Genomic DNA, 26,194 nt, shown 5'->3' on the forward strand with positions numbered 1-26,194 from the left:
TACCAACCATTTTACGTCTACTTAGAAATGGGAATGGGAATGGGAATGGGATTGGGAATGGGGACCCAGTGATTAGGGGAGAATACACATCAAACACGTTCTAGTCTAGTGATATGAAACAAGAATACATTGCATTTTGTAGGGATGGTGATTGGTGAACTGTTAATTTAAGACCGGCAAGAGTTTGGTATACACCAATCACCATACACATATGATAGGTTAATACGTATAATGTAACACCTCGTCTAAAATTTTGGGTTGAGAGCGATTACTCACGATAACTCGTTGATTTGTATACTTGGTCCATAGATCAATACAAGTTCTTTCAAACATATTTTGGTCCATTCATGTGCATTTGGGGAATCTTTTCAGGAGGTCATCTGGCCATTTTGTTGATATGCAATGGCGGATTTAGGGGGCTAACATGGAAGCTCGTCTCCGCTGGAAAATAAAAATCTCGCAAGTTTTAGTTAAAATTTTCAATTTTTTTTTTCGAGTTTGTCTTATAGCATGACTTGTTTGCCGCCGCTAACCTCGAATTATGGCTCCGCCATTGTTGATATGAGTAGTACTTTCACTCTTTTTAAGGACTAGTCATTTTATCTTAGTATTAATGAACCTCTTTAATTAAATGGGGTATTAAATAGTGTATTTTTTTTATTTAAATGAGCGCGCTTGTGTACGGGTGAGAATCGAACATGTATGATTGGAGTAAGAGAGCTCTTATAAGTAGTGTTACAACTTGAATTAAGTCTTATTCTGTAGGAAAAATGAGTTAGCGTATAATAGGCTAGTTTTGTAGCTATTATTACACTAATAAGGATCATGCATGGTTTTTTGATACTCCATAGTTATTATAGTTTTACACAACATTTGTGTTGTCGCCTGATAAGAAATGACAAAATAGAGTTTATATCTTACAAAACTTTATGCATGCCATTGTTTTTTTTTTTTTCCGGTGCAATTTATGCATGCCATTGTTGCAATTTATGCATGCTCATTTTTCTCATGAGCAACCGTGATCTAAGATTTTTTTTTTTTTTCAGAAAAGGAAATAATCACAAGTATTAGTAAGTATATTTATGTACTTGTATGTTTTCGTTGTTGTTACTTATCGAGTCATACTAGTTTAAGTATAACAATGTCAATTATCGATCCATCTCAAAAACAATGTTACTCATATTACAGTTATATACAGGGGGCGGACCTAGGATTTAAAGTATGGGGTAGCAAAAAGAAAATAATGGCAAATATTTACTTCATGGGAATCGAACATGTGATCACTGGTAATAAAACAAAGCCTTTACCGTTGAACCATAGGATGTTTGTCATATAATTGATTCCCTAATATGTATTTAACCACTATTCAACAATATTTGGGGTAGCAAAAATCAATCCGCTTCACCGATTTTTTTACGTTTGGGGTAGCGGACGCCACCCCTTGCTACCAGGTGGGTCCGCCACTACTACTTATATATACATGAGTTATATTTATATACGGAGTACATGTTATGTATATGACTCAATAAGTACATTTTTTTAGGATGTGGTTTAATTTAAGTTATCGAGTTATATAACATTACAAAGAAAATTCAACATAAATTTCAGACAAGGAAGACAACTAACATTAATATCGCATACATATAGTCTTGCATATAATATTATACATTAAACCTAAAAATGACCGGTTAGATCTCATCGACATACAAGTAAAGATAAGGGCTCTCATCTCTTGAATATGAGGATCATTGATTTTCGATTAATTACTACTCTGAGTTAAAAAAAATGAACACACTATAAATACATAACCAAAACTCCAAAAATACTCAAAACAAATGTAATTATAATTATTATTATTTTTATTATTATTATTATTATTATTAGGGCTCTTTTTTGAGTAGAAATGGAGGAATCATATCCTGCAAAAGACCATAATCATCAATTGAGAGTTGACGATTGTATTGTTGATTATGTAATTGTTGGAGTTGAGAAAAGTTTGCAAAGGAGCTACTAGAGGCAGCTTCATGTCCAAAGTGAGTTAATAGTTGTTGAGTAATGGTGGAGGATGGTAGTGGCGGTTGTGCTAGCATGGAGTAATGAGGTAGTAGAGCCGCTGCGTGGCCGCGTAATGTCGCCGGAACAGGGTGGTTATGTTGGCCTTCATAGGTTGTGATCACGGTTGTTGGGTCTTGGAATGATCGTTCCACTCGTTTTTTGACACTGCATTTTTGTGTAGTGCATCTGTAATAGCTTCTGCAAAATATATGTACATCATTAGTTGCACCATCTATTTCGTACACAATTACCTATAAATTATTTTTCTATCGAAATTTGTTTACGTTTTCTATTTTTTACGTTTTTATAGATCATTATCCGCTAGACTATCGAAATTTTGAAGTTTTTAGTTAAAACTCATGTTTTTCAAGTTTACTTTATAAGTTTATATATTACTCATTCGCCCTCACTAAGTTAAAATCCTTGCTCTACCACTAATTCATACTCCCTCAGTCCCCGTCAGTTGTTGTCATTTGGTTTTGGCAGAAAGACCAAGAAAAGAGGAATGAGTCAATAACTAAATGACAAGTGGAACAAATTGAATGTGAATGATCAAATTGCTTATTAAGTTCATTCTGAAAATAGAAAGGACAACAATTCACTTAAACACCCCGATATGGTAAAGAACAACAAATGACCGGGACAGAGGAAGTACTATTTTGATTGACATCAAAATAATGATTTGGTGAACCAAAATGATTTTATGTACATATTGTGTTAATCACAAATATCTTCTAATTGCACGTACGTTTAATAGCAATTTGCATGGAACTCGGTGAAAAAACAGTATTAACCTTTTTCGCCATTGATTTCTTGATATTTTAAAACTCGTCTTTTATCGGTAAAATAGAAGTAAGTCGTAAGAAAAATACAATTTACAACAGGTAGACTCGAATTAAAGATATACGAGTATATCATTCCCAGACCCTCGTCACTAATAGTACACTAACTAAACTAAAACCTTGTTAATTCTCTTAATATACACATAGCAACTGATGTACCTACTTAGTCTAATCTAATAAAAACCCTATTTATCGCATTTATTTGTTTACGTTTCTTATTCTTTGCTAGGATATTTTAATAACATATAAACAAACGAATGTAACAAAAGTAAATAAATGAATGCGACGTTTGACAAAATCGAGTCATGATAATGCATGAATTATTACCAAGAAATTTGATTGTTTGCAGTAGTTTGGTGATTGGCTTGCACCATATTATTATGTCTAGATAAGTTGCATTATTTTTTTTTTTTGGTGTTGTATCCCCTATCGATAGCTGGGGCAATCTCCTTCGGGATACTGAAGACAATTTAATGGGTTGACCCCTCCCAAGTTTGGCTTTTTCATTCGCAAGAGTCAAGAATCGAACTCCTGACCACTTGTTTAAGAGATGAGAGCCCTTACCATTCACACCAGCCAACTTTGGTAGATAAGTTATTAAGTTGCATTATTGGCGTCTACTCTCACGTCTGAATCAACTTCTATATAAATGTACGGTACTGATAAATGATAACCTTCTACTAATCAACTTCTTATACGTTTCAATTCAACCCCTAAATGATTGGCGTCTACTCTCACGTCTGAATTGAATACACTGATGCAGAAATCGGCCCAACTAATTAAATCCTACACGTAACTAATTTATTTGGTCAGATTCAATATTCACAAGCACTAAAAAAATAAACTAAACTATTCTAGTCCACATTATTATCCTAAAACTTTATGCTACATTATTCCCAAACATAACAACATTATGCTACATTATATGGAACGAGCTACGCAGGATTAGCAAGGGGATCGCCATCGTCGTTGAACAATAATAAAAATTTAGTGCTCTTAGTTAAAATTTAATCTTCATCGCGTCTGCTTTAATTTCTCACGCTTCCTAATGTTAAATCATAGCTCCACCACTGGGTGCCACTAGTAGTGACGGAACCCATGAGTCTAACTAGGGCAGTCATCTCATGCCTCCTTAAATAATACTACTCCATAACGATTTTGAAATTTTTAGTCAAAATTTGTTTTTCTAGTCATATATTATATTAAAGCTGAAACCATCAGCTTAATAATATGACACGTGTCATTTGCTAAATTTTTGACATGTAATTAAAAAAAACAAGTAAGATTCTCGCATGTTAATTATTTTGGTATGTTAGTTATATATATGGAAAAGATAGATTTTAAGAGGCAATAACTGAAATGAGGAAACTGTATCTTTTGAAGTATTTCTATGGCTGAAATCACGTAAACAATTAGAAAGATTATTGCTATTACTTTGCAACAATTCAGTCTTATAATACTGCATATCAAATGAAAAGATTTTCTTCCGCTAATTCAATATCACATAGCCGTATAAACCATCATTAATTTTTTTCCTAAAACAAGATATTTACTAAATTAAAGAAAAAACTTAGAAATCAATAACATTTCTTTTAAATAACTTTCCTCAAATCACACACATGATAATGAATTTACTTATTTTGAAAATATTTGAAATTTAAATAACACCAGAAAGTTTCACACTTTTTCAAAAGATAATACACGACTATATATTTTTCCGTTTTATGCATTTATTATCTATATGCAAGAATAGAGCCAATATACTTTGTATATTCACATGCTTATATACGAAGTATATTATAGGATTGTCTATCTAATCAATTAAAACAATTTATAAATTGCAGTACAAATCATAGGATAGCCTAATAGCTAATCTGTCATAGTTGCTCTTTCAATGAGATTTAATTTTATTGTGGTAGTAAGGATGTTATTCTATGTTTTATTTTTAAAACCAATGTATTTGTATGTGTAGTAGTGTAGTGGTCTTGATCTTTTTTAATAACAAAGGTTTCATCCTTAAGTTTATCTTTTGAATAACCTCTTAGAACTCTATTGAATGAGTCTCTATGATTCACCGATATTTGTGTGCAATATTTTCGACTAGCTTAATGATGGAGCAGAAGTTGATGCATATAATGATGGTGCAGAAGTAGTCCTGTACATTTTTTCCTTTTTTTTTTATTTCTTTCAGTTTTTATTTTTAAAGCAATTTTTTTTTACTTTGACTAATAAGGACGTCGCAAAATACAACTGTCCACTTAATAACTATGGGGTTTACTATTTGAAAATTTGTTTACTACTCCCTCAATTTCCCTTTTATTATCCCATTTTCTATTTTGACAAAAAATCAAAAATAGTGGCATCAACAATATTTCTTCAAATAAAATGAAAGAGAATAATGTCATTTAGATGAAACGCTGGTACTTCTGGTAGTTATATAAAAGATTAGAGGTAATAATTAGTTAAAAGATTTGAGATAATTTTTTGAAAAAAAAAAGGATTATAAAGGTGAAATGGATGGAATAGCTTATAGGTTGTAAGGTTGATTAAAGTCTAAAACTCGGAAGACACTCTTAAGTCTTTATAAGCTGGTCTTATAAGGCAATTATTGTACTCTGTATGTCTCAACTTAAAAGAATTGAAGTGGTAGCCTCCTTTATTTTGGTCAAGTGTGAGATTAACTCCTCTAAGTTTCAAATGTAGTAATTATGTCCTATAACTTTGAAAAAAAAAAAGTGAAATTCAACGCATTTGAAACATAAGGGGGTTAATCTCACCATTTGGCCAAAGTATTGGAGGCTAATTGTCATTTTCGTGATATACATGACTCTTTTTTCTTACAAATATTTAAATTTTATAAAATATATTTTTATAATAAAACTATATATTTATAAGTTTCGTCTTTCAAAATTCATATTTTTAGCAATATTTATGGTCGGATTTCTGAACTTTGATTGTCAAAGATGAATGTAACCATTAATTTGGATAGAAGTGAGTAATAGTTATTATTACTCCGTATGTGATCTTAGACAACATGATTACACGAGTATGGTATAAGAAACGTTTTAAAGAGTTCAAGCTAGCAAAATCCAATAAGAGTAAGATTCACAACAGAATCAAAATTCAAAATTCGGGATAAATCAAAATATTTCATCAATTAATCATTATAAAATCAAATCAAATACAAAAATTAAAAAATTTCAACTTAAGTCTTTTATAATAAAATAAAAATAAACAAGTGTTTTAATAATTTTGACAATTTTTAGATAATTTTTCATAATGTAAGAGTTCTTCATGAAATTTATAAGATTTGTTTTATTATAGAAGGATGTAAATTGTTCTCAGATGAATAATTAATTGTATAATAATTAACACAGTTGAAATTAGTACAAAAAAATTGCTACAAGTCGTATTATATCAATATAAAATAATTTTTTGTGATAGTTTAATGAGAATTAAAAAGTGGGTTGCATTTTACTCTTATTTAAATTTATGGGCCTTAGTTCTTATAAATAAAAATTACGAAGCCTAATTTTACCATTGTTCAAAGTTAAGGGGTTAATTGTCACATTTGAGATTTTAAAAGAAAACTATAATGACTACAAATCGGCTCATGGCTCACGCACCTCCCACAAAGGGACAGAAAAACTTGAAAATTGGAAAAAGATAAATGAGAGGCGAGTTGTTGACTTGTGAGAGTTATACGTGATGAGCAGTACGTGAATGGTGACTCGCGAGTCATGACAGGTGACTGGTGGACATGGGTGATGACTGGATGATCATTGATGGGTCACGGACGCGTTGGTGTTGGAAATTGGTCGGTCATTTTTAGGTAATTATGGGGTATGTTGAGAAAGTTGGAGGAGGAGAAAATCAGATTTGGGTCTCCGAGGGGTGACTATTAGAGTATGTATGTTTAAGGAATTAGAAGGGGTGTATGTAACAGTCACTTAGGCCCGCCCTGGTCTTTTGGATTTAGTTTCAGTTCTTAGAAATTCAGTTATAATTTTTATCATATGATGTTTGATATAAAAATAGTTATTTGTTTATACTGATTAAATGCACATAAATAAATGTTTATATATAAAAAAGTTATGACAATTACATTTATAATATAAATATTATTTATAATGCAATTTTGAAGACTTCCCGTGCAGGCACGGGTTCAAAAGCTAGTTTATTCTATTGCATTACTTAGTTTTTAGATAAAAAAATTCTCTCATAGCATGTTGCCTAGCTCTAGCTATCAAGCGATACTTGCTTTCTAGTCTCAGGAGGTATCTACAACTCCCTTTATCCCGGTTATTTGTTTACCTATTCTATTTCAGGGTGTTTTAGTCAATTGTTTACCTTTCTATTTTAGGAAAGCCTTTGATGGGCAATTTGATTATCCACACTGAATTTGATCTACTTGTCATCCAATAATTAACCCTCTACTTTTTTCTTGGTCTTTAAGTCAGAATTAAAGATAAACAAATAACGAGACATAAATTACATAAGTAATTAAATTTAACAATTTAACATGTGTATAATAATAGGGGTACTTATATATAGAAAAAATAGTGATTGTGAAGGTAATTCATTCGTTTCTAACATGGTCAAACAATGTGAAAACGCGTCAATAAATAGTTAGGTTACCTAGGAACGTATATGCATGGTGCATTGGTAGTTTAGTAGTAACTCGCTACACACTTAAAAAAGTTAAGGAAGCAAAGTATAAGATAAATACTCAATTATACATGCATGTTCATACTTTGGTATGAATTCAAAATAAACAGTTTATATACTAAGAAAATAAAATACCTAGAATAATAAAAAGTGATTGTGAATGTAGTAAACTCGTTTTTGTTTCTAACATGGTCAAACAATGTGTTAACGCGTCAATAAATTAAATAGCTAGGTATAGGTTGCATTGGTATTAACCTGCTAATTAAGTTCGACAAATTCTAGAATAAGACGTTTTACACAGTGATAATAAATAAGTTATCTTTTTATATAATGAGACCGTTTTATAGTGTAAGACCGTCTCACAAAAGAATTACTGATTAAATTCTAGGGATACAAATGAAATGACATACTCAATTACAACATGCATGCAAATACATTATTATTGGTCTGAATTTATGCACATCAAATATGTCTTAATTTAATGAGACCGTCTTATAATGAATATTTTGGATAATAGGTTACAGATACGAATTCCCCCACCTTTGATTGGCTCTTTTAACACCACATATATGAATTAATATACAGTAAGGAGTCTAATTAACGAGTATGGATCCGGCCATTTAATTTCTTTTCTCTCAGTTTCCTTTCATTTCTTCTAATAAGACAGTTTAAATCATTATTATTAATCATTAAATCCTACTTGGATAAGATTTGGATTTTGGACCATAATAGAAGAAATTAAAAAAACGGATAATTCACGCGATACCCTTGAAGTTTGCCACTTTTGTACGAAATACCCAAATTTTTGATCCGAAAAACTTAAAGAGGTCATAACTCGTGTTTACGAGTTCAGAAAGTGACGTTTTTTTTTTCAAATCGCTTATCTTTCCGAGAACTACAATTTGGAAAAAAAAAATTCGCATTTGGATCCGTTGCTAGGAGTTATTGTGCGTCAAAGTTTTTCCGAGCGAACAAACTTTGAGTGATCATATCTATTGGTCACGAGTTCCAAGCTCGTCAAATTTTTTTATCAAATCATAGTTCTCGGAAAGATGATCGATTTGAAAACAAAAATTTCACTTTCTGAGTTCGTAAACACGAGTTTTGGCCTCTTTAAGTTTTTCGAATCAAAAATTTGGGTATTTTGTGCGAAGTGGCAAACTTTAAGGGATGCAAATTAAATTGGAATAAGAATTAACATACCTAGGATAAGGACTATTCTTGACGGCTTTCTGGCCATACTTTCTCCATCTATACCCATCTTCAAGATGATCATCATCGCTTTTTGTCAAGAATGCAAATCTTTCTTCTTTTTTCTTCTTCTCTCCCTTTTTCTTTCCTTTATTATTCCTGCTCGTTATTCATAAACATTAAACATAGTCAATGATTTGGCAACACACTTGCTTTTGGACATGAATCCGAATCTTTATAGGCGTACGTACTTGTTTAATTATAGTTCGACAATGAAATTTTGTGCCACATGGCTAGATTATTGAGTGATTTGATAGTCTTTCGATCGCTTACAATTATGGGAAATGATAAATACAATCTGTTGGGTTGTATTTAAGGAGCTAATTAAAAAGGGAAATAAATATTTAATATATACATTAATTATATTGATTTATGTGTAATTTATTCCCTAATTTCTAAATTAATACCAAATTTGGAAGGATATTAAATGCTTAAATACAACCCATTGAGTTGTATTTATCATAAGAAAACTGTTTTTAACACAGTACATTCATATTTCATCATATCATACGAAACCCAAATAAAGTAATGTGGACATAATATTAAAAATAGTCAAAATTGGTATGCAAGATAAATAATTGTGAACGGAGGGAGTACGTAAAAAAAAATATTTTGAGTGTTATATAAGAACCAAAGGCTGGTATATATAATTGAAGGAGAAAGCGTTTAAACTTGAGAATTAAGACTTGCTTATTACATCGAGTAGTGTATGTATTTAACATGAACTACTCCGTATTAGGTTAAGACATTCTTGTTATATGTTATTTTGATCCATTGATATGTGGGAATGTGGGATAAAGGCATAAAGCTCGGGTCAAGTCAGGTCAGGCCAGATACTGTTAGTCTGTTATGATTAAGAATTTTTAATACTTAATCTTTTATTTGGTTGATCAAGGAATCGAAGCTTCTCAACAAATTTTCTACTTTTATGAATTAATTTAGCTCTTATACAAAATTCATGTAGATTTGAGAAAGTGATCTAAGAAATGAAAATTCATGAATCATGAAAATTTGATTTTTTTTACTTAACTTAGTTATGGCAATTGATGAATTTCTATTATTTTTTGTGAATGAACTCTAAGAGATCTCGGCAATAAAACCTAATTCTGAGAACAACCCTACTAAATTAATATTAATAACCCTAATTAAACTAGATGAGTAAGATTAAGTGGAATGGAAAATGACTATGAATAACGAACATTATCAAGAATAATATGGATATAGATCCATCATCTACTTAATTAACAAATCATACAATAATAATTCTTCTTACATATATATGAACATGGTATATTTTAATATTTTATGATCATAAAATAATCCCATTGGTTTGAATAAATAACAAACTCATAAAGTCAACAAAAAAAATTAAGAAACTTATTAGCAAGCTAGCTTTTATAGTTTTACTTACCCTTTCTTAGAGTCTTCACCACTTTGATCATTACATTGCATTTGCTTATCACCTTTCTCATGACTATTCTCATCATCAACACCAGCAGCTTCTGTAGAAGACAGTGAAATCGACGACTTTGGCGTATGAGGACCGCTATCACCACCACTTCCGGCAGCCATCTCTATCACATCCACCTCTAGTGGCGGTAGCGGTTTTTCATTGCCACCATCAACAACTGAGGATAATACTTCTGAGGTGGTAGGGGATAGTAACCCTAAATTTCCATGCAAGAAGAAATCATTATTATTTCTATTATTATCATAATTATAATTATAATTATAGTTATTATTGTAATTAGAAGGATTAAATCCACCAATGTTTTGAGAATTAGGGTTGTTGGTTGAAAATGTGAAGAAACTATTAGAAGTGTTTAACATGGCTTGTGGATCTTGTTGAAGAAATGATGTATTAGTTGAATTATATGAAGAATGATGGATATTATTATTATTATTCATAGTTTCATTAAACATTATATTGGAGAATTAAATGAAGAAGAAAGAATATATATAGATAGATTATTTAAGTAGGGAAAGGGTTTGACTAAGAGAAATTTTATAGTAATAGTGTATGGGGTTTGGTTAGGAACTCTTTGTCTTGTATATGATGGAGAGGTGTGGGTAACTATATATGTATGGTTATGGTTTGGTTTAAAATAGGTAAGGCAAACCTTTATAGGAGAACCTTTGACAAAATAGCCTTCCAATTAATTGGATATTTAATTTAATTGTGTGATGTGGGAGGTGTTAGATATATTTGATGGTGATGGAAGACTTTATATTTATTTATGGAATGAAAATGAGTTAGTGTTTTTTTTTTATTTTTTGGTCTCACGAAGCGCACACATAGTCGCATTACAATAAGGGGGAGGGGGATTCGAACCTGGGACATATTGTCCACAATACCTCAGTCTTAACCACTAGACTAAGGCATCCTTGGTATGAAAATGAGTTAGTGTTGTGGTATGTAGAAAATGAATTATCGTTATTAGGTATATTAAGTTTTTACAAGACTTATTATCATGTATGTAATTAACGTAGGGGAGAAAAGTAATTCGATAAAAAGTTGAACTTTAGAAGAATATACGGACTACGGAGATTGCTGAATTTTGAATAAATATAAAATAAATTCAAGAAATTAGATAAATCCTATAATTTTTTTTTCATTTACGCGTATATATTTTATTACTCACCAACGGTATGACATTAGACGGAAAATGAAATTAAAACTCAGTATTATTTGTTTAATTGTGAAATTAATTCTCATAACAAAAACAAGGTATGATCACGAGATCGACTCCGAACCTGTATTATTTTCCCACAAATATTATCCTACAACTAGTTGTATAGTAGCATTTTACAACCGCCTTAAAGTTATTGAGTTCTTAATTGAGCCTGTAAATGACTTAATTACTTGAATTAGCCGAATTATTAAGTAGTTTACACACCACAAAATCGAGTAGTTAACACTAAACACACCATACATTTATGTGTACCTTTGTAAATGTTTCTAATCAGGCAATACAATTCTATTATGGTATCAGAGGCAGTGTGACCGAAGGTCACGGGTTCGAATTCTGGCAATCTCAAAACCCCCTCAAAAACTCTGGAAGGGGAATACCAGCACACGGTACGGGGGAGCCGGTGCACAACCAACCACTATTCAAGCCCAATGGACATTGGAGTGAGGGAGCGTAATAGGAATATTTATAATAGTTGAATCTCAACCATCATCTTAAAATTTTGATTGAGATGGTTCATCTATCAGTTTTAGACTACCAGTTCAAATGAGTCTCATATGACAAACAAAAAGACTACGTTGGTCAAAGATACATGTCCATGATCAACTTTGACCTTTCTCTTCAAACTAAGTTATCGGCAAATAGCTTAAACATGATTAATTTAAGTAGTCCACTCTCATAATTCTCCCGTTTTATACAAATGCTTTGATTTATCGCTATTCTTTCCCATACGCTAAATACATTAGAATTGTTCACTAAAATTGAGTCAAAAGATATTGATATAAAACACAAGATGAATTGAAAATTGGGACCCAATTATAATGTTCCAACATTGTAGACCTACGTGATTGGCATCTTAACATCTTTTAACATCTTTAATTAGTCTAATTTAATTAAAACGAGCTACTAGTACAAGACTAGGTTTTGGCGAGCTCACCGAGCTGTATGTACGAAAGGGCTATGAGTCAACCACGACTATGAAATGTGATCACATTACATTTCCATTGCTTTGAATATGTGAGAAAATAGTCGATTTTTTTAAGATGATTATATCTGTTTTAAGTATATATTTTTAAAACAAAATTATGAATTCTCAAAAATCTCGTATACATTTCACTTAATTAATTCAAAATAAACTAATTTACACCCCGTGCAATAAATGCACGGCATATACAGTTTTTAATTTTGAATAAATTTCTTATATAGTAGTGATATCTTATTAATTATTCATATTCCTCGTCATTGTACATTAGTTTGAGAAAAAAAAAAGTTGGAATTGAAAATTAATCAATGTGCTTAAATGTATTTTATCGAAAATATTCTTATACCACAAAACTAATGATTTCAATTTATAAATTCTCTCAATTTTTCATTTTGCCACAAAAGTAATAATAGTGATTTATAATTTTGTTTTATACATAATATGTTTCAAATCATTCTCAAATAATAGTATTTAAGAGATTTGACAATTTATAAATTTTTATATATTTTATTTATATTTTAATTAAAAGTTTTATAGTTTAAATTTTAGTGAAAATAATATAATTTGATGAAGAATTTAGTTTTAATGAAAATATAATAATTTAATGAAATAAATCATAATTATTAGTTTCCTTATTTAGTGAATGATTAATTGTAATTAGTTTCCTTATTTAAGATGTTTTTTGGAGGGAAAAAAGTATGAGAATGCCTATTCTTTTAGCATATAGGGGATGAATTCAATAAGTCTTATTTCAGACGGTCTGAAATAAGATAAACCAAATGTCACAATTTTTTTAATAGAATGTAACCGTTTAATGACAAAATGTTATAAATAAAGTTGTCACTTTTTACTCTGAAAATGATGGTAATATTTTATCAGAAAATAGTAATATTTTGTCGTAAAATGGCTACATTTAATCCGTTTTATTTCAGATGAGAAATAGCCCGTCTAAAATAAGAATTTGCAAAATAAATTCGCATCAAGATAAATTTATACTTCATGTGAAGGGTGTCCGGTATCTAGTAATTAGTCTCACTATAGACAATATATTCGTCTAAAGTGAAAGACGGGTCAAACATGCTTAAAATGGTGACAATTTTTAGCCCCATTATACAACTTATTGTTTATCTTATATTTTTTTTTGGTGTAAACCGGGGTGTCCACCGTCGATAACAATGTATAATCCCCTTGCCGCGCGTGCTCTCACGAAGAGGTAAACGGCTGGTCAAAGTGTTTGCTCCATTCTCATGGGCAAAGATCAAACCCCTGAGCTCATGATTAAAGGATGAGATGAGCAACTACCACACCAAACACATTTAGTTTTGTTTATCTTATACTTAAAATGGGTAAATCTACCCGTTAATAAATTATACTCCCTCCCATTCAAAATAAACCTCCCTATTTCTTTTTCCGTCTATTCACAATAACCTCCCTATTTCCTTTTTTTGGTAAGTGTTTGTGTGGTCCAAATTTAATTGTATAGTGGGGTAGTGTATTTGTGTGGTTCAAATTTAATTATATGGTGGGTAGTGTATTTCCTTAATATTTGTGCCAAAATGAAATGGGAGGTTTATTGTGAATGAGAGGGAGTCAACAGATATCTCTTCATTTATAATGAGAATGTGTGGGTATCTAGAAACTAAAAGAAGTAGGGACAAAGGAGCAACACGTGTTTGTAATGCCACCGTCGTTTGACCGTACTCCGTAGCCGACGCACACCATTTGTCACGTGACAGACGCTCTAATTTGCTGCGAAATTGCATTTTGTTTGCTGTTATTCTTGTTTCTCATCCAACTCATTTTCCATAATTGGATTTCAGTACAATTCCCTTAATTATAGGAGTACTTTATTTATATGTATAGTATTTCTTACTTGTGATGGTGACAAGCTTGTAATTTCTCACAATCTTCTCTGATTTACCTCCTACTTACCCCTTGCACTTGTTTTTTTGTCTTACGTCACAAGATTGTGACGAATTTTGTCCATTATAAATGAGAATCTATACTAATCTATAAAACAACAACCACTAACACAATTTTTTCCCTCCAAACTACTCATATCTTTATTTCCATTGAAAATTAATATTTCCTAAAAGAACTCCTAAATTGGAGCACTTTATCAAGAAAAAAAATCTAAATTTGTTTACTCATTCTCCAAAATTATGTACTTTCAATATTTTCTAAGTTACACTTAGCATTAAATGACAATATTTTCGATATGGTCTAACTTATATATACATTGAAAAATTTTAAAAACTAAATTTATTTTAATAATTATTTTTTAATCATGTTTATGAATTAAAAAGGCCACGACTTAATAAAATTTACAGTATTATTTATTATTTCATTTTTTATACATAGAAAATACATATTTTCCTAAAATATATATAAAGTAGTAATTATTAATGATTTAGTAATATTTAACATAGATTTAACATAAACTTATTTTCAATCTATCAGGTCGAACGTGTCGGGTTTTGACCCTGAAATCACGAGTCATTAAGAGTCGTGGATCGTTCGAATCGCATGTCATAATTTACGGGACATGACCGTAAAATAGATCAAACATTCGGGTTTATGGTTGGGTCGGATAAATTGTAATGCATGATTGCTCCTTTTGGACGGGTTACAAAAATCGTCAAAACAACTTGTTGTCTTAAGAATCTTTATTGGTATAATTAACCGTCGAAGACATTGAGTAAACATATGATAAACATGGGTTCAAAAGGATCGACAAAAATGATCAAGATATTTTCTAAAGTAAGAAATTTAAAGTGAATATAGAAAATATTAATTTTGCTTTAAATTTATAAGTCAATTTTTAAATGATTTTATATGTACCCGTGCAACTTTGCACGGGTTTTAAATGATTTTATATGTACCCGTGAATTTTGTCCATTATAAATGAGAATTTGTGTTATATATAAGGCTCAAAACGAGTCGATTTAAGCTCAAGCACGGGTGGACTTGGGTTGGCTTGAATTTTTTAGCTTGAGCTTGACTTGAAACTCGTCGAGCCTAAAAAATTCAAGCTCGAACTTGGCTCGAGTTTGAATCGAGCTCTTTTTGTAATTATATTATTTTCACTTTCTCACCTTTTGAATCTAACTAAATATAAACATTTAAAAAAATAGCAAATACTCCCTCCATACCACACCAGTGGTAACATTGAAAATCTTGGCACTATTCATGGTCGTAGAGAATCTTCGATATTATTCTTAATCTATAAGACAAAATATAGTCATGTGATATCTTGTTTGATTTATCGTCATAAATGTTATATGAATATCAAATTTCTATAATAGTTATAAATGCATAAATAACCTGTGATTTGAAATAAAATTAATATTTTAATATAAAAATTAAATAGAAAAATTATAAACGAGCTCAAACGATCTTCCGGGCGAGCCTTGCTGAGCTCGGATTCGGTTCGTATTTATTAGCCAAGCTCGACTCAAGCTCGAGCACAAACCGAACTTTGACCAAGCCGATTACGATGGCTGAACGAGCTGGCTCAGATCATTTACAACCCAAATTATATTGTATATTCCCATCTCACTCATTAATCATATTCTTTTCTAGTCAAATTACGACTAATCGATCGATCGATTCACAATTAAACTGGACTATAAAAGAGGTAATAGACCTCCATTTCTTTCTCTTTCTAAGAAATAATGGAGATGATCTTTAATGGTCCATCTAAGCAACAATTCTAGTACCTTAATCATTATTGGGAGAGTTTGTAGCTTATACCTGTTATAGCTTACAAAGCTGGCGTGAAAGTTAAACTAGTAGTGTTATTGCTTACCATAGGAGATACTCTAATAAATATGAGTTGAAGCTGGGATTTGCTAGTTTAGTAGGTAAAGCGATAAAAGCTGATACTTGTAAACGGAGTTCAAACCCCGTCAACAACATATTTGTTCTTGTGGCTTCACTTACACCAAAAATAATACTTCCTCCATTATAATATAATGTACCCATTTTATTAAAATACTACACTCATATATTCAACAAATGCGGGTACATCATATAAAAACGGAGGAATAATTAATATGTGAATTACATAAAATCGATATTATCTGATGTCATATCTCATTTATTTTTAATTTGTACAAATAAGTGGAAAAAAAATGAGAAACATATTATACTCATTCCATAAATAAATGAGAAGGGTTTAGAACCAAAATGAAGATAGAAAAACATTATAACGTGCCATTTCCACATGATCTGATGATCATGCACCTCCATCCATGCATCGATTCAAAAGTACTCGTAGTATGTAGGGTACATATATATATTTCAAGTAATGTTATGAGTAAGTCTTGTTTATGATGGATTATCTGTCTTAAATTGTAAAACGGCTCAAATATTATCATGTGTGGGCTATAAAGATAAAAATTTTGGCAATTTCTAGCTAGGGAACCCGCCATGTGATTTGGTATGTATTTGACATATCTTAATCTTAAGATTGATAGTGTCCGTCTTAAATGAGTGAGTATTTGAGTATCACTTGAGTCTTAAGTAATGATGATGAAATGCATACGAACACACAATAATTCAAATTGGCATATTATTAATGCTTATGTAAACCGACGACCAATTCAAAAGTACAACTAATAAAGTTCGATAAGGAGATGTAGAAATTGTCAAATGTAAACTTTTTGGTGGTTGCAGTCCCAATAACTCTTTATTTCCTTTGATGTCAAATTAGCTTTTATCGTCAAAATATTCGGTCAAGTTCACTTGCATGAATTTATGTAAGGCCTAAGTAAATCTAATACTTTGGAAGTTTGATCGAAATCTTCTAGACTATATACCAAGAATAGTAGGGGTCTAGACACTACTGGAGCTAGGGGGCGAGCGGCCGAGCGGGGATGTTCGTCCCCCGGAAAATTTTCGTATATATCTTACATCATTACCAATTTTCCTCCTAAATTTCTTCGTCCCCTATAATTGAATCCTGACTCCATCACTGATTTAGGATTATTAGACAATGGCTTGGACCTTCAAAACTATTTGATCACCACAATTTTATCCGTGTTTTTATTAAGACTTTGTACTTAAATAAAAAATAAGGAGTTAAGATTTGAACACTCACATATGAATAGTAACTACAGAGCTAAAGAGGGTCGAGTAAATCATTTTTCTTACTTAAAAATATATAGACTTATATGATCAGGTGATCTTTTTTAAGGTAACTATCCCTAGTTTTGGATCCTCTGGAAGGTCTAATTACTTAATTAGTGCATAACGTATATGGCTTTATTGATATAAAACGTATGTAATAAGATATCTCGAGAGTACTATCTTGAGATATCGTATAATACTAGCATTTGGAAATACAGAAGCAAGTGTAGTTAGGAAATACACTTGTGCTACTACGTACACTTGCTTATGTATTTTGTAATGCTAGTATTACCACCATATATCTCGAGATACTCTCAAAATATCTTATTAAAACGAGATAACAAAGTAATAGAAGAATCTAAAGCAAGAGAATAATGTTGTAGGTTAATTACTTTTGCCATGCAAACTAAAAGCATTAATATGAAGTAAAGCATGTATGAAAGCGCAAGGTATGGTATCCTGGAAAGATGAACATTTATAAACTATAGCAGTAATGAAAATTACATAAAATAGTCCGTACAGTTGTTTATAAAGTGGAGACCAACCACCACCATCACCATGTTATAAACAACTACTATCTCGTTATCAATTATATTTAGTTTAATCACAAATTCTCATTTATGACACATAATTTTTTTCGCCACACATAAATTGTGACGAGTTGAATAAAATATTTGACCAGTCACAAAAAAGACGATTAATGTAATTTAATAAAGTTAAACATTGATTACGTAATAAGGTAATGTGATATCCAACTACTTCCGTGTTAAGAATTAGGGAGGTCAATAAAACGCAGGTCATATTGCACTTGCTTCACTTGGGACTGTCGACAGGATATGACAAATTATTTTTTAGACGATGAAGCCTTGTATTGAGAAATAGTGGTGGAGCTAGGGAGGCGCTATTAGGCGGTGCTAGTTCTGTTAGCGCAGGAGTTTTAAAAAATCAGTTAAAATTTCGATTTTACATTATACTACTCAATGATAAACAGAGATACGAGTATAATTTATGGGGTACTGGCCGCTTCATATTCATCATCTATAAATCATATTTAGGGTACATAATTTGTTATTAACTACTTCATACATGTACAAATTATACTACAAAATCGTCTCATAAAACATTAGTACATTACAAATACGAATTTACGTTTTTTTTGCAATTAAGTGGCTAGTAAAGTAGTTCACTTTGTGTTGTCAGTTGGTCTTAGTTACGACCTTCTTAACACAAGATGTCTCACACCACTCCATTTATTTTTGTTTTATTGAAATCGGTTGTACGTGAGCATCGTCTTAACTTCAGACAGTCTTAAAATAGTTAGCTTTGTGTTGTTTTTATAGATAGTAGGCGTAAGTAAAACTTTCATGGAGTATAAGAATAGTGGTTGTAACATGGCCTCGGTTATTTCTGTATAAGAACACCTTCACGTTAACTGTTAAAACATTTATAACTCGATCGCGTCTCTTGGAGAGTATCTTAAACTTTTATAACTTAAGAAAAACAATAAAATAAAAAACATGCAGGTCGTGCTCATGAGACATTGACGAAAGAACAAGGTGTGGATTTGATTATATGGACTCTAATGTCAAAGTTTCCAATAATTATCACATGCCATCTACTCCACTACACTAAAAACACATGACGTCACGACTACGTCACAAGCTTAGAAATATTGAAGAGAAGACCAGAAAGAAGGTTCTTAGCAAAACTCGTTTCCTAATGCTAAGTAAACAAAGGAGCCATCAATGAGAAAATGGCTGTCAACAATATGAAAACGACCACGTAACTAAAACAGTCGCTTATAAATATTAGAAAAGTCGATACTAATCTATATACTAGTATAATATTACATACCAAGTATTTTCGATGTCTAAAGTGATCTCCTGCTATGAGACCATATGTGTATACCTACGCTACTACACATTCGCTTCTGCTTTTGAAGACGATACATGTATATCTACACTACAAAAATTATGATGACCGGTAATTTTATGAATAAATGAAGGGAAGGTTAAAACCTACTAGAAGATAGCGAGCTAAAGGCGATATTACTTTATGCTTGCTGCTCAAAGATGACCGTGCATAAGATCTGCCAAAGTAATCTTTCCACAGTTCCCAGTATCAAGCTGATCGAATTTCTGGCAAATTAAAAGAATGTCTTTATCTGATACCTTTCCCATCTCCTTCAGTTTGTATATCACGTACTCTGATTTACTGCATATACAAAACCAAAGTTAGTACTCAGACTTGCGTGCGTACAATTGTCTGGCCTCGGTCACAAGATAATACAAGCGTCAGATTTGCTGCAACTCGATTTTTAAGACACGGTGACTCTGTCCTAAAACGAGCACAAGGCGTAGGAACTAGGAACATAAGTTGTGTATTAAGTGTTTTACAATAAAATATACAAAGATCGCATTGAACATTGAAACATCATACAATACTTCTGTTCTGTTGTCCTTCCTTTATAAAAGAAGTGCAGGAGCGTTAGAAGTCGGGTATGGATTTCATACAAAATCCTTGAGTGTTTCTTCGAATACAGGTACATGGTATCAGAAAACTATGTTGGCTTTAAACTGGATTTATAGAAACTTGCAGGATGGTGTATGCAAAGATCAGGACATCGCGCAACTCAATTGAAGTAAGTGTAACAAAGAAACACAACTACGCCACAACTCCCTCCCAAAACACAGAAGAAAAGAAGAAATACTGAAAACTTTGTCCAATCAAAACCCTCAGGAGCCTGACCCAATAATCATAGAATTTTCCCTCAAAAAATTACTAAGTATATATAATACGTAGCACAAATTCTTGTTAAGACGGGACATATCCGTTTTACAATTAAAATGGGTCAAATAGATATCATTTGATAAGATAATTTGTCTAGGGATTAGCAAAATTTTGTCTCTACTATCATTATGTGGTAGTATTTGAGTCCGTTTTAGGAGTAAAACAAATGCCTCCGTCCTAGGTAAGACTAACCGATATTATAAGCACATGATCACATTTAAAGCTTCAGGAGCGAAGCTCATAATCCTCTCCGAAAAATCTTTATCAATCAAACTTTAGTTAGCCAGAATTTGAAAGCTTTCAAAAAACTTGAAATGTGATGCATAGTTTGCAGGTATATCAAACGGCCAAAAGCATGCACAGCCTACAGCCTACCCTCCAAATTCTTCAAAGCGGTAAGCGACACATTTTGTGTGTGGGTGGGTGGGGGGGCCTAACTTGTTGCTGATACGAAAAACAGAAACAATGATGCTCTGCTCGCGAATCTAGGAAAAAAATTGATGATAGGCTCCCACCATTTTCGCTGGCATACAGGAAGCACTCAGGATTCATTTGAATTGAGGGTAATGTTACGAGGTTATGACTTATGACCATCAAAATAAATGAGAAAATGGGGGAAGTAAAGGTGGTGAAAAGAAGAAGGGATAGTAGGAGATCTGGAGGATGAATGGTGGGAGAACTATTATTACACTCAATTGAGGGCAATGAACGACTCTTGCATCTCTTTCAAATGGCGTAAGCAGTAAACAGTAAGTCAGTAACTATTACCCTCTCTTCACGTGTTTCCTATATCCACCACGGCACCAACCCCGTTATTACCTACTACTATTATTTGTCACTCCATAGCGCCATAGCGGCATTACACCCAATCCAAATGACCCCTTAAGAGTACAGAGATATCCGGCATACACTTACTTTAAAGTAGCATCAATCAATCTGACATACAATTTGTTTTTTTCCGAGGTTCAATTCCCTATACGCACGAGATCCGTAAACATGTTCTCATCACATGCAACTTTACGGAAACAAACTAATAAAGTAGATTATTGGTTGATAAAATGGGTTTGACAAGTTCTTACACCCTATAAAATAATAAAGCTAAAATTTAAAAAATGAGAAGAAACAAATTCCAACTAGTAAGCACACATGGCTAGAGCCTAGAGGTGAAGAATACGGAGGTGAAGAAGCACTCGTGAAAATATCCCTAGAAATCACCAAAAGCAATTTAAGTCCAATACAAACCCGCTAATTAACCTTCTCCATATTTCCAATGGAACCAAAGACTCATTACTCTTTGGTTCTGGATTATGATGGAGTAAAGCAAAATGGCTTACTAAAGTGGTTGCAGTTCTCGACGCAATTTTCATCTCAGGTCATTCGGAAATAGCCTCTTTGTGTTTCTAACACAAGGGTAAGGCTGCGTACATCCGACCCCCCCCCCCCCCCCCCCCTTACCCCGCAATTTGCGGGAGCCATTGAGGCACTGGGTAATGTTGTTGTTGTTGACAAACCCGCTAATGAATTTCCAAAATATATCAAGGCCATACCCAATACCCCGGTTGATGAACACACAACATTCAGCTTCCTAGATGACTATCATTAGTTTCAGTTCTACACTTCTTACTTTCTTTTCAATAACTCGTCAAAATATAGATCTACTAAGCACCAAATACATTTTTAACCTCAGCTCACTTAAAGTAAAAGAGGTCATTTACCATTTTTAGTTAATTCAAGATCATCTATGCAGAGTTTTACTGTTTGCAATTTTCTAAAGATCTCTTTCAGTTAAACTTTTTGTCATCTAATGATTGAAGGTTGACCATTGACATCAAAGCAAACTTAATAATATGTCATAGAATAGGACCATCAATGTTCGTCTTTTTTGAGAATTATTTTGTGGGGTTGATGGGAAGCTAGGCACAAAGGACGTTTTGATGCAACGACATTCGAACCCACGACATGATTACCGCCTTCACAACTTTACGATTTACCAACTAAGCTACCTGACATTATAGGCGCTCAATGTTTATGCATTAACCAAAGAAAGAAAACAACATAGCTACATCTTGAGTCAGTCAACAAAAAAATAAACCGTAGCAGCCCAAATGGCCTAAGATAGGCTCTAGATCTTTCACAACAACAGAAGAACTAACATCCAAAAACATACAGCAATAATTTTGATGAATCAACATTCAACAGGCAATCAAAGCGAATAAAAACATAAAAATGGCTATATAATTAAAGAGTATGAACGAATGCTTACCTCACAAAACCATTATTATCAATATCAGCGGCAAGGAACTGTGACACAGTCAAATCCTGACCAAGCACCCATTTCGCCAACCTCCTATTCCGCTTGTCAACTCTAGCTTCAGCCAAGTAAAGAAAAGCCCTAGCAACAGCGAGTGTAGATACAAGCAACCAAATTGATGCAAAGATACGTCCATTCATAGATGCGAATGCTCTATCACCATACCCCACAGTAGTAACTGACATAACAGAGAGATAAAATGCATCCACCCAACCAAGGTTCTCCACGAAATGCAAAACGCCAACCCCTACGCCAATACACAAAACCACCACCCCTAACGCCAACCCAACCTTCATTCTAATCCTCATCCTTCCCTTCTTCACATCAATAATCACCGACTTAGCCTGTTTTCCGGCTTTAACAGTCCTAAGTAAGTGATTCTCTTGCAAGTCCAGCACATAACTAACCATCCCACTAAGTAGAATATCAATAAATCCAAATCCAACCAAGACGAACAAAATGGAGAACACCTTAGTAACGGTCGAATTCGGTGTAATATCTCCGTAACCAATCGTGCACATAGTCACAATGCAAAAATACAAAGCATCAACAACAGGATGGGTTTCCCTCACAGTAAAGTTATGCCTATTAAACCAATATATAAGAATCCCAAACGACAAATAAACCAAAAGCAACAAAAACGCCTGCCTAATTATCGCTTTCGAAGTAGGCTCAGGCTTATCCAACCCCTTCTTAAAAGTAACATCATTAATCACAGCCATAGCAGGCGCAGTTCTTGACCTGTGTAAATTTGTTTTCCTCCATTTATAATTCGGATCAACCAACCACTGCTGTTGATGCTCTGACTGAGGTTGCTCCACAATAAACGGCACACTATTCCCATCATCATAAACACTAAAATTACAGTTCTGAACACTATAACCACAACTCTGAGCATTATGAAAGGGTGACAAGGGTTTTGGAGACGAAGCCGAAAGGGAAAGGGCATCCAAAAGATTACTAGAAGACGAAGGATGGTGTTCCACAGGGCCGAAAATAAGCCGGTCTTTGTACGCAGCAGCAGAAGGGGTTAATGAAACAGAAATCTCTTCATTTTCAGGAAGTGCTGATAAAGTTAAAGGTGGTGGTGGGGTTACTTGAAGATGTTGGTTTCTTAATAATGGCAAAAGTGGTTCTTTTTCCATCTAAATAATTCATCAAACTACTATTATCAAGAATTTTAATGGGGTTTCAAGTTTGGCGCCATTAAAATGGGTTTCTTCAAGCTTTTCCCACTTCAAAAGAATTGATTTTTTCCCTGTAAATCCATAAAATTAAGAGAATCAACAGCATTTAATCAATTAATTTACAAACACCAGTGGAGAAGCTAGGAGAGGGCTATTGGGGGCAAGGGTGAGTAAAAATTCCGAACTGTCTCCGAGTCTAAGATAACTATTATCCGTTCGCCCCCACTAAGTTCAAATCCTGGCTCCGCCACGGTACAAACCCTTGTGAAATACTCAATTTTTAAAACATGCAGAAAATTTTTGATGGAAAAAACAAAACAAAATCATACCTATGAATCAATTTGTCGTAGAAGAAATGCTTCAAAAGGACGATTGATTAATTGATCAATTGATTACCTGTAACAAAATTCCAGAAAGAACCCATTAAAGTACACCTCAAAAACTAACAAAAATCACATAAATTCACAAATAAAAAAAATGATTACCTTCAAAAGGTTGGATTTTTACCAAATAAACGTGTTTTTTGTTACAAACCCATGAACAAGATAACCAAGAGTTGCATTAACAAGATGAAATTAGATTAAAGTAAATAAATGAAGAAAAGGGTGATTAAAATGCGGCTAAAAAGGAGTGAAATGGAAACAGAATCAGGTGAATCAATTAATAATGGTAACAAATATCATAATAAAATAAAATTAAAAATTAAAAATTAAAAATGAAGCGGTGTACTTGGGAAATGGAGAAATTAAGTTAATGGGTATGAATGAAATAAATGCACAGAAAAAGATATGGAAATAAATACTAATAAATGAAGAAAAAAGGAAAGGTGTAAAAGAAGAACACAAAGGGGATTGAAAATGAGGGAAAAGGGTGATGACTGGTGAATGATTGAATGGTGGTTACTGATGTAACTAAGTGACATTGTTAATTTATTATAGTGTACTGTTTTTTTGGTTTTGATGTTGTCAATGTTGTGATTTGTGATTATTGGTCAGTGTCACAGGTTCAGGTTCATCAGTGTTTGTCTGGTTGCAGCCAATATTTTCATGTGACTTGGGCCTTTGGTTATGTCATCCACTATAATAGATTCTTTGATCCGTATTCATATACGGTTGATCTCCTGGAAAACGGTTTTATTAGAATAAGTGAGACACTGAGACTTCGACCAATAAAAAGAAAAGATAAGTAAAAAATACTAAAAAATAACTATCCAATCATATTAGTTCATCTCATAGGAGTATTTGTGTTCCGTAGGGTTGGTGTTTGACCCGGCCAACCCACACCCGACCTGCCGCAGGGGTCCGTTTTGATCTGACCTTTCAGCCCCACCCGATCCACCCCTTACCCCATGTCAGTTTCGGTCAACCCCACCAGGCCCGGCCCGACCTCAACTCGAACCCGCCCCACCCGATTTCTGGGCCCTACCTCAACCCGCCTACCTCAGGCCGTAACTGGTTCCACTCCCACCAAACTTGGTCCAACTGTTTGACCATCCCTATGTTCCGCATATAATTATGTCTTCCCGGGTTACTCTATTTTGATATGTGATCGTCAATCATAAAATAAGGTTAGTAGGTAAATGATGTATAAGAAAAGAGTGGGGTGAAATATAAAATGGAGCACAAATATGTATCAGAGAATCTACACTTCTCATTCAAGTCGAAGCAACTAACCCTGGTTAAAGTACGTGGTTTGTAGACATTGTTTAGAGTATGTTTGGCCTTGATTCTCAAAAATGAATTTTTAGCTTTTGAAAATTTTTGTTTAACTTTTAGAAAACCATGTGTTTGGCCCAAAAGTGTTTTTGAGTTCAAAAATACTTTTACTTCATGTCGAAGAAAATTTGTTTTTGCTGTGTAATGTCATGCTGTATGAGTAACTACTAACTTTAGAGAGGAGCTAAATCCCTATCGGTTAATGATGGTGGGAATTGACTACTCACAAATAATATTCGTAAAATACCATTGAAATTTTAAAATAGAAATAGGTAGAGAATAAACGTTTGGAATTTTCTTTTATTAAAAAAGCTTCAAGACACGCTCCAACAATAACGATCAGGCTTGTGGCGGTAGCTGCAGGGAACGGAGCAATGGACCAAGGTAGGGGGTGGCTTCGGGCAATTTGGACTGATTGAGGCTAAAGGTGAGTGGCAGAGAACGATGAGAAAAAATGAGTGTACACGGTACTTGTATAAGTGTGTAACTTAGGAATACAACTATAGAAGTCGTTGCATGCAATGCGAGAGTCCACGAAGAATTATTCTATAGATAACGATTATAAATAAAACA

General features: G+C 32.9%; 2 protein-coding genes across 2 annotated transcripts; both read right to left on the bottom strand.

Annotated features, from left to right (window-relative positions):
• Positions 1 to 1,693: 1,693 nt before the first annotated feature.
• LOC141591318 (WRKY transcription factor 71-like) lies at positions 1,694 to 10,478 on the bottom strand. The gene is made up of 3 exons (XM_074411641.1): positions 10,228 to 10,478; positions 8,769 to 8,915; positions 1,694 to 2,253 (listed from the first exon to the last, which is right to left on the bottom strand). Exons 1-3 carry the CDS (start codon positions 10,386 to 10,388, stop codon positions 1,881 to 1,883), a joined length of 681 nt encoding a protein of 226 aa, XP_074267742.1. The 5' UTR covers positions 10,389 to 10,478; the 3' UTR covers positions 1,694 to 1,880.
• An 8,888-nt stretch (positions 10,479 to 19,366) lies between these two features.
• Positions 19,367 to 24,810, bottom strand: LOC141592792 (two-pore potassium channel 3-like). Its single transcript, XM_074413621.1, has 4 exons — positions 24,392 to 24,810; positions 24,236 to 24,302; positions 22,672 to 23,977; positions 19,367 to 19,832 (listed from the first exon to the last, which is right to left on the bottom strand). Exons 3-4 carry the CDS (start codon positions 23,862 to 23,864, stop codon positions 19,685 to 19,687), a joined length of 1,341 nt encoding a protein of 446 aa, XP_074269722.1. The 5' UTR covers positions 23,865 to 23,977; positions 24,236 to 24,302; positions 24,392 to 24,810; the 3' UTR covers positions 19,367 to 19,684.
• Between the last annotated feature and the right edge of the window lie 1,384 nt (positions 24,811 to 26,194).

Source organism: Silene latifolia, chromosome 7 (assembly GCF_048544455.1).
Source record: "Silene latifolia isolate original U9 population chromosome 7, ASM4854445v1, whole genome shotgun sequence".
In the NCBI taxonomy this organism is placed as follows: Eukaryota; Viridiplantae; Streptophyta; class Magnoliopsida; order Caryophyllales; family Caryophyllaceae; genus Silene; species Silene latifolia.